This window comes from Theobroma umbraticum, unplaced genomic scaffold, assembly GCF_002168275.2.
Source record: "Theobroma umbraticum cultivar Fairchild unplaced genomic scaffold, ASM216827v3 scaffold_4.1, whole genome shotgun sequence".
In the NCBI taxonomy this organism is placed as follows: domain Eukaryota; kingdom Viridiplantae; phylum Streptophyta; class Magnoliopsida; order Malvales; family Malvaceae; genus Theobroma; species Theobroma umbraticum.
In genome coordinates this window covers 5,359,103-5,371,414 of record NW_018397258.1, presented here as the reverse complement: position 1 = coordinate 5,371,414, position 12,312 = coordinate 5,359,103, and the positions used below count along the sequence as shown (strand labels likewise).

The window sequence follows — 12,312 nt, the reverse complement described above, 5'->3', positions numbered from 1 at the left end:
CTTGAGTGCACAAATGATTGGGCATCTGGCAAACTTAAGAGGCTTACCTAAGAAGGTGAGGTAAGAGAATATGTTAAGCAATTTTCTGAATTATTATTGCAAATGAACGATCTTGGTGAAATGGAGGCACTCTTTTTTTTTGTAGATGGTCTCAAATCATGGGACAAATTGAAACTAAAAAAAAAAAGTGTGCAGAATATCACAGAGGCTATGACCATGGTAGGGTAGAGAAAAATAATGGGTCCAAAGAAGAGGCTGATGAAAAATCTCCACACTATTAGACCAAGGTAATCACCAAGTGAAAGGGTTAAAAAAGAAAGCCCCTTAAATGTTTTTGGTGCAAGTAACCGCATTTGATGAGGGACTAGCTCATATATAAAAAGCTCGTAGCCATCATGACAGACAATGAAGATCTGAGTGGCAACCAACATGTAGAGAAACTCGATAAATGATCACATCTAGAGAGCTTAGTGTTGCACAAGGAAAAAGAGAAAAACCAGTGCAGTGGCAAAGAGTGTCATCATCCATAGTTAAAAAAGCTTAGAAGCGTAGAGATTGAGTAGCGTCGTGTTGTATTTAAGGAAACAATAAATGATAACGAAATGTTGTATGGTTCGAGAGAGACCAAGATCAGTGGTGATGAGATTGCCATAAATGAGGGCAAAAAAACCCTAGACATGAGCACGAAATCATCATGACCAACCAATTACTTGTGAGACTAAGGGATTAAGGAAAAAAGGGATTTGTCTGTAATAAATGCCTAAGGAAATAGCGTATTCCAAAGAAATGTGTAGAACCCAAAAGTGCACAAAATGATGTCGTTCGAGGCAAAGACGTGTGAGAGGACAATTGTAATGTAATAATGCATCTCTTAGCAACGAGGGCATTGTTGGATTGAGTGAGGGAGGATGCCACGGTCCAAAAGTTCAGACTAGTCCAAGCAAGCTACACAATCAAACAAACAACAGTCAAAGCAGGCTAGGCAACTTAGACAAGCAAGACAACAACTCCAACTTAAATAATGTGATTTCATTTGAACTTTTAAATTTGATTATGTATGTCTAGATTTAGATTATATTAAGAATATGATTTGGATTTAATTTGAAAAATCTCTTCAAATTAAATCTTTTATCATTATCCTTCATCTTATAACATAATCTTATCTTGTAACACACCTCTAAAGAAATACAAAGCATTCTATTCCTCAAAAGCTCTTTCTCTTCTTCCTTTCTTTCACTTTTGCTATTTTGTGGGTTTTAAGATTTAAGCTCTATTTTCAGAGTTTAAGGTTACATGAAGCTATACTTAAGTTCCAGCACATGATTAATACACCATCCTAAGTCCCATATCAAATATAAAGGTGAGTATTGGTTGATTTCAATTGTGGAAGAAGCCAAAGCTGACCAAATCAAATGGGCTATATAATCAATTGAAATCTATTAGACCGATGAAGAAATTGAGCAAACTAAAGCCGACCACGATTCGATCAAATTTCTCGATTGGTTAGAATTTTATTAAGCTTGGACTTAAATGGTCCAAACCAAAAAAATGACCACTTAATAATTTATATAATAACTAATTAGCAATCGATCAATGAAAGACAAAAAGAGCAAGTAGAAGGCATTTAATGTTCTGATTCATTCTCCCATATGTAGGATGAATGCATTTAATACCCACATCAATCTACCATCTATCAATGAAACAATAAGAGCTTATTCAGGACAACCATATGTCATCACTCATTAGTCTTTACGTTGGCTTTGGGAATTGGGATTGGCGACAATCGGCAAAAAAGGCTTAAGCAGCTGCTAGCAAGGAGGTGAGGTCAAAGATGATGCTTCAGTCTTCAGATACGGTACAATGGCTTCATTAAGATGGGGTGAAGGCTTTTTTAAATTTTAAGATTTTTGGAATTGAGGGAATGCTGATCAAGGGATGGATGGTTAGATGGGAGATAAATTAATGAGGATAACAAATGTAATTCCCCTTATATTAAAACTAGCAAAAACATTTGCTCAATTTTTCGGTTGATGTTGAGGGAGATTTTTCTTGATGACCGAATCGATCAATTGCTAAAAACAATTGAAGTAACCAATATCTTATTTAAAACCAAATACCAACTCGTTTGGGGTCGAAACTGACAAATACAATCAATTGTTTAGTCATAATCAATCGTTTACTCAGTCTTACCCATATGGCCAAAGTCATTATGTTTAGATAGTATTTGATATTTTATAATGTAATGTGATTACAGGTAATGTGATTGCAAGTAATATGAATATAAACAATGTGATTGCAGGGAAGATAATATTATAGTGTTTGGTATATAAGTAAAGTAATTATTAAAATACAGGACAGATAACATTGCAGCGTTTGGTTTATAAGTATTTTGCTAGAATGTAATGTCAATTTTTAGAATTATCCTTATTTATTAAAATGTAAGTTTAATATACTTGTATTTTTTAATTATTAATTTTTATGAAATATAAGCTCTTGAATATATTTTTAATACCATATATTTTATTTTTATTTTTTATTATAATCTTATATATATTATTTTCATTTCTTGATATAATTTTTTATATTATACACTTTATTTTTATTTTTTTAAAAGATAATATAAATTTTATTGACAATTACTAGGGAGTAATAAAAAGACATTTTTTAAAATCTATATAAAAAAATAAATTATAACATTATAAATATTTTTAACAAAATAATAAAATTAAAAAGTAAAAATCTTTTTAAGAGTATTACAGAATACAATACAATCTAATTGTATTAATTTTAGATTATATTCATATTACATTTATTAATTATAAAATAAATATTATAATATAATTTAATTAAATATATTAAAAATCTTCCTTTCCTTCTACAAACGTCACCTTAAATCATTGGACCCGCTTAGATTCCCAGAACGCAAAGACGCGGCCCACTTCGCTTCTAACGTGCGCACCAAGGAGTTGAGCTTCTTTTGCGCGAGGTTCCCCCAACATCTCCTACTTCTGAACGCCAGCGCGCCATTGGACAGATCAACAACTGTCCAAACATCGAAGAGACCAACTGTTGACTTATGGTCAACATCCGTACTGCTGTTCACGATCTTACCTACAAACATCATTCCCTGATTATCGCTCTCCTTGTAAAATGGACTAACAAGCTCTAGGGCGGGAGAGTCGTACTTCAGCCAGAAGGCAACGGAAGACTACTCTTTTTCCACATTCCACCTCTATAATAAAGAAACAGAAAACAGGAGGCAAAAGCGGAAGCAGTAGTACAAGCAGAGGAAGAAAATACGAAGAAAAAAAGAGGAAGGGGGATTCCGAAACGTCAAATAATGGCGTCACCATCGTCTCCAACGGCATCGTGTAGCTCTTCGTATACGTCATCATTTCCGTCCTCCAAGTTCTCGTCTCTCCCCGTGATGGCGCTCAGGGAGAGAATCGTCGAGAAAATACTCAAGAATCGCGTCACTCTCATCGTCGGCGAAACCGGCTGCGGTACTACTTCTGTTCTTCACCATTTTACGTTAAATTTGTTTCTCCCCTTTTCCCGACTGTTGATGTTGCCCGTTTGAGTAACTTAATGAGGCCGTGTTTGGTTGCTGATCAAGTTGATGGAAAGAATAAAGATCTTTCTTGTTAATATGCTGATTGGAGAAATTGTTGATTGTCTTATCGCACTTGCTTTTCACTTCTTTCATATCGTTTTCATTCTTTGTGCTTTGATGGCTTTGAGCGTAGAAAAAGCGATTTATATGATTGCCTTTTCCTTCTTGGTTTAATTTTCTGTTTGGTTGGTGGTGAGCTTAAGAAAAGAATCCGTATTAAATGATTAATCCTCGTTGCAACCCTGTTTGGATGTCAATATTACTTCTGTTGGACATGAGCAAAATGAAAAATTCAAGGGAGCAAGTTGCTTCACCTAAGTCAAAACCATCTGTTTGGTTCAGTCGAATGGAGTTTTCCGCAGTCCAGATATATTACAATGCTTACTATTTTGCTTCTGCTTTTTTTCATTCAGTTTTAAAACAGATTGAAAACTGGAATCTCTTTGAAATGGAGTTACATGCTATTCGACTTCTTTCAATAACAAAATCGCTTACTCACTTGATTTGTAACTAACACTAAATTGAATAATAGCTGGTTGATTTGCACAAACTTTGTTCTTTCGTCAAGTCATAGTGTCTGAAATTAAAGATCTGTTGCAATAAAAGTTTGAGGTGTTGTTACTTGTACCTCTTTAAATTATATAGTGATTAATCTATTTATCTACTTATACTGGAGAAGAATAGTTAGCTTTGTTTCTTTCCTCTATGATGTTATTCCTATCTCTACAGATGAGTATGCCTTTTGTTTGATTGTGATCTAATTATATTCTTTTTAGTAGCTAATGTCTTTTTTCATTTTTATTATTCTTCTATAACAAGGGAAGAGCTCCCAAGTTCCACAATTCCTGTTGGAGGAAAATGTCGCTCCTGTTTTGTGCACACAGCCAAGGAGATTTGCTGTTGTAGCAGTTGCCAAAATGGTTGCACTAGCTCGAAATTCTGAACTGGGTGACGAGGTTGGATACCATATAGGTCATTCAAAGGTTCTGTCATCTAGGTATTTTGTAGTCAATAAACTAATTATGCATGGTAGGCTGGTAGCTAAAATGTTACTACTAATTTTCACCATTTATTTAGCAAGAGGGCTTTTCGTTGTCTTCATTTTTTTTTAAAAAAAAAAAAATTATAAGCAAGAGAGGGCTTATCTTTGAACCTTAGTCAGCCAAGGGGTCATAAGAGATATTATAAAACTAATTGCTAATCTTAAAAGATATTATCACCTTTAATGGTATTTTATTGATTCTTATTCTCATAAATTTGATGTATAACAAATCTACTCTGTAATACATAAATTATTGTCAAAAGATGAGTCCACGTTACCCTTTGGTGCTTCTGCGGAGTGATTTTAGTTGACTATGACTTGCAGTAGTTCACAGAGTTAGCATCAACTTTGCTTTATCCTTTTGATTGGTGTTGAGGTACACCTCGTTGCTACTGTCCCACCACCTCTGTCTCATTCTTTTTTCCTCCCTCCATGACAGTGTAAAATATTTTCTGTACATACAACCTGCTTCAATTTCTGCAGCCACTTCTTGGCATTCTCGTTTACTTCATTCAGAATATATTTTATACTTTTGAGTTCATTTCCTTTTCATTTTTCACAGATCAAAGATTGCTTTCAAAACTGCTGGAGTTTTGTTGGATGAATTGCGAGATAAGGGGTTCCATGCACTTAATTACAAGGTTGTTATTCTTGATGAAGTGCATGAAAGATCTATTGAGTCCGATCTTGTTCTTGTTTGCGTGAAGCAATTTCTGCTGAAGAACAAAAACCTGAGGTTAACATCTCCTTTCAGTTTCATGTTTTATTTTCCTGATATTTAAATATTCCATTAATCTGTTCTTTTCCAGCTAACATGGACTTGGGCGATGCATTACTATCATTCAACAGTTTTCTCAATCTCAATGATAAATGTGTCAATTCCCCAGGGTGGTGTTGATGTCTGCAACTGCTGATATTGGAAGATACAGGGATTACTTCAAGGACCTTGGTAGAGGCGAAAGAGTTGAGGTGCTGGGAATTCCGAGCTCAAACCGGAAACATGTTTTCCAGCGACAGGTTTCATATCTTGAACAGGTCAGCTGATTTTGAAAATTTTTGGGGGATCTCAAACCTGTTCATTGAGAGATAGATGGCTTGATGATGCATCTTTGATAATGCTACAATGAAAATTTATTTTTCATGAAGTATTAGAGGTGGTGTTAAATAATAATCACAAGTTTAAGGAAAGCAGCTTTTACTGTGCAAAGCTGTTGAATATATCATGAAAAGATGAGGTGGCTGATATCTTGATTTGGTCTAAAACGATATTTGGCCATGTTAGAGGTGATATTAAGTGAGATTTGGATTTCTTGGATATGTCAAAGGCATTTCCAGAGGTTTCAAGAGTATTAAACTTATGAATCATGATGTTGAAGCCATTCCTTGCATAGATATCTTGATCCTTGATTGTGTTACCTCTTTTTTAACAGGTGACTGAGTTACTTGGAGTCAGTTCAGAGTTAATAAGTTCAAGATATTGTTCTGGCCCTTGCCCTTCCATGGCAGATGCTGAAATTAAGCCTGAAGTGCATAAACTTATCCATGAATTAGTGTTGTACATCCATGAAAATGAGCCAGATATTGAAAAGAGCATTTTGGTTTTTCTTCCAACATACTATGCCCTTGAGCAGCAATGGTACCTTCTGCAGCCATTCAGTTCATCCTTTAAGGTTCACATTTTACATCGTAGTGTTGACACTGAACAAGCTCTTATGGCTATGAAAATCTGGAAATCACATCGTAAGGTATACTTTTAACCAGTCTTGCCTCTTTTAACCTAATTATGACTGCCTATATATCATGGTTGAACTTGCAAAATATTGATTATGCCCATGCATCTTATAGCATTATCCTTTAATTGCTTTCTCATTTCTGAGCAGGTTCTCTAAAAGATACGATTGTTTGCAGTTATGCAGCGAATTTAGTTTGGTTCATAGGTTGTGTATGACAATTGACTTTTATTAATTTCTGCATCTATCAATAGCTACCACGTCTTTCTTCTTCAAGTTTGATATCTTGTTTGGTTTTTGTGGATATTTGGCCAAAATAAACAAAAAAACTATTTTACACAGGTAATACTGGCCACAAATATTGCAGAATCATCTGTGACAATACCCAAAGTGGCATTTGTTATTGATTCATGCCGGTCTTTAGAAGTCTTTTGGGATGCTGCTCGAAGAAAGGATTCAACACAGCTTGTTTGGGTTTCTAACTCTCAGGTATTGAAAGAATTTTTGATGGTTGATGTTCTTTCTTATATTTTAGTTCCTAATTTTCACATAATTTTATAGGCTGAGCAGCGGAGAGGTAGAACTGGTCGTACTTGTGATGGCCATGTATACCGGTTGGTTACACAATCATTTTTTAGCAACCTTGAGGAGTATGAGCGTCCAGCTATATTGAAGTTGTCTTTGAGGCAGCAAGTGCTTCAGATTTGCTGTGCTGAATCCAGAGTTATTAATGATCCCAAAGGTGTGGTTTTATAATTATGATTGTAACATAAAAAGTTCTACCATTAATTATTATGTAGGTTTAGAAGTCCTTTTATGATTTTGAATGTCAAGAGACAAATTGTGTATTTTTTAATTGAGAGAGAATGTTTTGAGCCTGCATTGTGGAAGTTTGTCATATCAATATTTGACTTCAGTCTACCTAGAAAGTTGGGATAGCATATGCAAAGTACTACTTGCTTGCTAATGACCTACACCTATGTATGCACTGATTTATGTTGCTCATTTACATTGACAAAAGTCGAATGGGGCCCTAATTCCTGGTTTATTGGGGTTAGCTTTGTTGCAGAAGGCTCTGGACCCTCCTGATCCAGAAGTTGTGGAAGATGCATTGAATTTGCTAGTTCATGTGAAAGCACTAGAAAAAAAATCACCAAGGGGCCGTTATGAGCCCACATTTTATGGACGGCTGCTTGCCAGTTTCTCACTGTCCTTTGATGCATCTGTGTTTGTTGTCAAGTTTGGGAAAGTCGGGATGTTGCGTGAAGGCATTCTTCTGGGTATATTGATGGATACTCAACCTCTACCTATTCTTCATCCATTTGGGGGGGAGCATTTGGTACTGCCTATTAAGAACAAAATTTTTGTGTTTTGGGTGCACTTATTTTGAATTTTTCTCTTTTTCTGATAAATGGTTTTCTACTTCAGTTTACAGAGTACATAAACTGCTATTTTTGTGGAGATAGTGACAACATTGTCCTAACTGGTCGAAAGGAGGTTGTATTCTTGGGAAACTTATGTGCGTTTCAGTTTTGGCAACGTGTTTTTAAGGTATAGTATGTTCTAACTTGGTTGAGGATTCAACCTTTTTTTTTGCATTTACGATGTAAAGTGTCGTCTTTCTCTGAAGGATAAGCACCGTCTTGAACATTTGAAACAACTGCTGAAGTTTGATGAAATGAAAGCTGCAACATTATTGCTGCCCAAGCTTGAGGAAGAATGGTGCTCTTTCCATCATCTTGTGCAGTCATCACTGCACCATGTCTCTGAAATGTGTATGAATTTATAAAACTATTACATTTGTGCCTTTTGCTTCTGGTTTTTTGCAACAATCTTGTGTGATTACTTCTAGTCATGTCTATGAACGTTGATGGTCCAAGCTACAATGCTAGCCTTGTTTCTCTCTCTCTCTCTCTCTCTCTCACACACACACACACACACACACACACAAAATATAGAATTTCAGTGTTTTCTTAACATTATCTTTTAGAAGTGTCTTCTCAAATTTGAACATCTTTCTTTTTCAGATGAAGACATACTAAACTCCATGCACTGTTTCCGGCCTAACTTTCTGCCTGCATCTGATGGCATACCAACCTACTATTCTCCTTATGAATTTGGACACACTTGCCTTCTTCAATTTCAGCCACAGGGAGAAACCAATGCACTTTCTTCGAGTGACGAACAGCTTGAGCAATCTTTTGAAACAAGGAAATGTGTTGCTGTGCCATTTGTTGCTTCTGATCACTTCCATACCAATGATGTGGCTAAAACTTTGGCAAATGCTATCAAGGAGGTACTATTTTTGGTATGTCATGCGTGCATCACGTTTGGGTTTATTAATTGATCTTTTCTTATTATGTTCAACAGATAAGAGTTCAATATGCGGGAGACATTTCTGGTAATCACCAGGCAATTATTGATGACTACGATTCTCATGTCAATGGGGGGACTCCTCTGTGTGTTTATTTTGTGAATGGACGTTGCAACAGGGGTAGTCTCTGCAGATTTTCTCATTCACTCCAAGCAAAAAAACCAGCTTGCAAATTCTTTTTCTCTCTGCAGGTAACTTCTTTTGCTCTAGTTCTTGAAAATGTTATTTTGGGTCCTTGACACCACTATATATGTTGCTACTTTCCTCTGGGGCTAGTTGAAACCCACTGGGTCCCTATCACCTTGAGTTGCCAACCCAAGCTTACTGGTGATTATGCACATCATATTGTGAGGTAATTGTGGAAAGGTAAATGTTAAAGATGGGAGGACACTTTCTTATATTTATGTAGCTGCAAACCTTGTTATCTTCATTGAAACAGTCTGGGGATGGAAGGGTGGAATATTTGGTTGATGCTTATATAGCCTTCACCATTTTTAGTTTTGACAGTGATCATGTGCATGATGATATACAATCTAGCCTGTTTCGTGCTTGCAGTTTTTATGGCAATATGTTAGCTGTGTAGTTAGTATGTCTTACTGTTTAAAGTTGCTTTTATCAATTAACTATTTGATGTTAAAAGAAATGGAATAGAATAACTATAAGTTCTTTTATAGTTTTGAAGTTTAACCATTTGCGATAGCTGCTTATAGCCCCAGTTCTACTTAGATGATTTTAGTCTGATGACATCGGATGCAATCAGGAAGAATCATCTAGGAAATTTCCTTGCCCCATGTACCAACTAGTTTGGGTAACTTTTTAAGTTGATAGATGCAGATAATTTTTTCAGCACATAATGAATTCAAGGACACCGTTTGATGGAACTCAATTTTTGGGGTCCTGGGCTCTTTATTTAGTATTCTTCAATGATAATTTAAATAAAGTGCCTTTGCCGGTGGGGGATGGTATATTGAAGTAATTGATGTTATAACTAAGAATCAGGGCATAGTATTAGTTGTTTAAGCAATGCAACATAATTTCAATGATGGCATATAGCTAACTGCTTTTAGTGAAGTTGATAGTAGAAGTTAAATGCTGCTCTTGAGGTTACAATTCATTTACTTGGTGGCTTTTTGGACATTAATTAGCATTCCTTAATTTATGTTATTTGCCCCGTGTGCATGACAACTCAATCAATAGCAGCAACTGGTAGCATTCATATGTGCCTTAGCAGGTAGCCATAAGGTTCCTATTGTGAATATTTACGCATCTGTAGGATAAGCTTTTACGTTTTACTGATTTTTTTTTCCCGAATTGCTTCCAAAACAAAAATTTATTTATCCACAGTGTATGGTTTCTTAATACTGTGAAAGTGGGTTGCAGGGTTGTAAGAATGGACATTTGTGTTCCTTCTCTCATGATTCTTATCAGTCAGTCTCATCATATAGCTCAGATGTATGTCTGCCAGAAGAAGAGCATGCTGATGCATCATCTCTTCTACGATTATTACCAACATCTACCAATGGATGCATCCTTTTGTTGGATGACACGAATATGCATTTCACATCAAATCTTGCTAACCACTGCAATCCATCAAGAATTATCTCCACTACATCTCTGACAGAAACATCCATGACTGACCCATCACTGACTGGTGTTAGAATCCTATGGGGGCTCCACCATCCCTACCAGACCATCATTTCCTATACAGGGGAGAACCCAATTCCATGGAATGAAGTCAAGCTTGTGCTGTGGTTTCCTTATCTGGATGGGTATGCTGAAGATTTGGATAGGCAGAAAATTCTTGTACAGAACTTTTTTGAGTATCTTGCTATTCGAGTATTGAGTGATGCCCTGTTTGAGGTTAAAGTAATCCTTGCCATCAACAACATCAAATTTTCACAACTACAGGTAATTGCCATTTGCTATACTAATGTTATGCTCTGGCAATTTACCTGGAAAACAAAGTGATCATTGAGTTTGAAATCTCTCAATTTTCATTTGCATGGTCACATGATCACACACACATTATATATATATATATATCAGCAGAGGTTTTATTGTCGTTCATGTTTTAAGGTATTGTATTGTTTCAGGTTGAAAAGTTGGCAAGAGAGAGCTTCTTCTTCCTTACTGAGTCATTTCCATTTGATCAAACGAGCTTTGGGGAGTTGTTGGATACAGTCACACTTAACAAGCCAATGTTGGCATCGAGGTCTATCTCATATGTGTTTGACCTGCACCCACCTAGTGATATCCAGTTTGGTGACTATGCTTCTGTGCTTCACAAGCATCTACATGACTGGAAAACATCTTGAACATTCATGGTTTCTGCCTGCAGTGAGTTCTAAGGATTTTGCTCGTAAATGTCTCTAATTATAGTCATTTAAAATTGCCATTCATCCTAGTACTCAATATACATATATATATATATATATATATGTTTTATTTATGGACTTTGCTTATTAGGTGTCCATACGCATTTGTTGAAGGAATACGAGTATTTGTAATTAATGTTTTAAAAATAATCATATTCACAATAAAAAATTACATATAATGTGAATATTTCTTTGAAATAACCTATTAACAAGTGATGAGAAGGTGAGCAATGGTTTGTGTGTTTTAGAACTCATAGGAAATTAGGAATTCTTCTTGATATTTATGAAGGTTCCCTCTTTATAAACTCAGCATAAGAAAAAACAAAGGAAAAGGAGGAATACTTGTGGAAGTTATATATCGTCTTTGGTCCACACAATGATGCCGTTTGTTCGCGTGTCTCCTTCTCAAGGCAAGTTCGTGTAGTTTCTCCAATCTCACGTTTATTTATAAATGGGAAATGATCAAAAGATTTATTTAGTTTTTGTATTTTTTAATTATATTTAATTTAATTTTTATATTCAAAATTAAAATAATTTTAAAATTTTTTTTAATTTAATCTTTCTTTTTGACATCATTTAATTTTGTTGATAAAAGAGATAATATCAATAATTACGTCAATATTGTTATGATAGATTTTGATGACATGACGTTAAGATGATGACATGGCATCGACGTGATGACATGAACATATCATGTGACACTAATATGATGATATGTTAATGTTAATGTAGCATTGACATGTTAACATATCAATGTCACGTGACAGATTAAAAAAATTTCTAAAATAAAAAATTTTGTCACATTATAAATATTAAATTAAACAAAATTGAAATATTGAGGGATTAAATTAAAAAAGTATTTAAAAAAATATAAATTTTTAAATAGATTATCGATATGTTTATTAATAAATTAAATATTTATGTGTAAAGTATTTATGGTGTTAAAAAATATATAAATATTTTATTACTTGATTATTTAATTATAGAATATGTATATTAATTTATTTTTTTATAAAAATTAAATTTGAATTTTTCTTCTATAAAAATTTTTTAAATAATTTCATACCTAAAGTCAAATTTAGATGAATAACTTGTATTACATTATAATAAAATAATATAAAATGGTTAAATAAATTCTTTTTTCTTCTATTTATAATAGTATAAAAATTTAAAATTTA

The 12,312-nt window shown here is 34.5% G+C and overlaps 1 protein-coding gene across 3 annotated transcripts; it reads left to right on the top strand.

Moving 5' to 3' along the window:
* The first annotated feature begins 2,971 nt into the window (after positions 1 to 2,971).
* LOC110414388 (zinc finger (CCCH type) helicase family protein) lies at positions 2,972 to 11,208 on the top strand. 3 transcript variants are annotated; one of them, XM_021425539.2, is made up of 14 exons: positions 2,972 to 3,503; positions 4,433 to 4,610; positions 5,218 to 5,391; positions 5,543 to 5,690; positions 6,086 to 6,400; positions 6,728 to 6,874; positions 6,947 to 7,127; positions 7,444 to 7,724; positions 7,814 to 7,936; positions 8,016 to 8,160; positions 8,413 to 8,681; positions 8,756 to 8,950; positions 10,140 to 10,667; positions 10,836 to 11,208. In XM_021425539.2, the coding sequence occupies exons 1-14, from the start codon at positions 3,341 to 3,343 to the stop codon at positions 11,130 to 11,132; spliced, it is 3,144 nt and encodes a 1,047-aa protein (XP_021281214.1). In that variant the 5' UTR covers positions 2,972 to 3,340; the 3' UTR covers positions 11,133 to 11,208. The 3 variants fall into 3 exon arrangements, with proteins under 3 accessions (XP_021281214.1, XP_021281215.1, XP_021281216.1); XM_021425540.2 differs by having other exon boundaries at positions 2,976 to 3,503; positions 10,853 to 11,208; XM_021425541.1 differs by lacking the exon at positions 2,972 to 3,503 and having other exon boundaries at positions 4,467 to 4,569.
* The last annotated feature ends 1,104 nt before the right edge of the window (positions 11,209 to 12,312 follow it).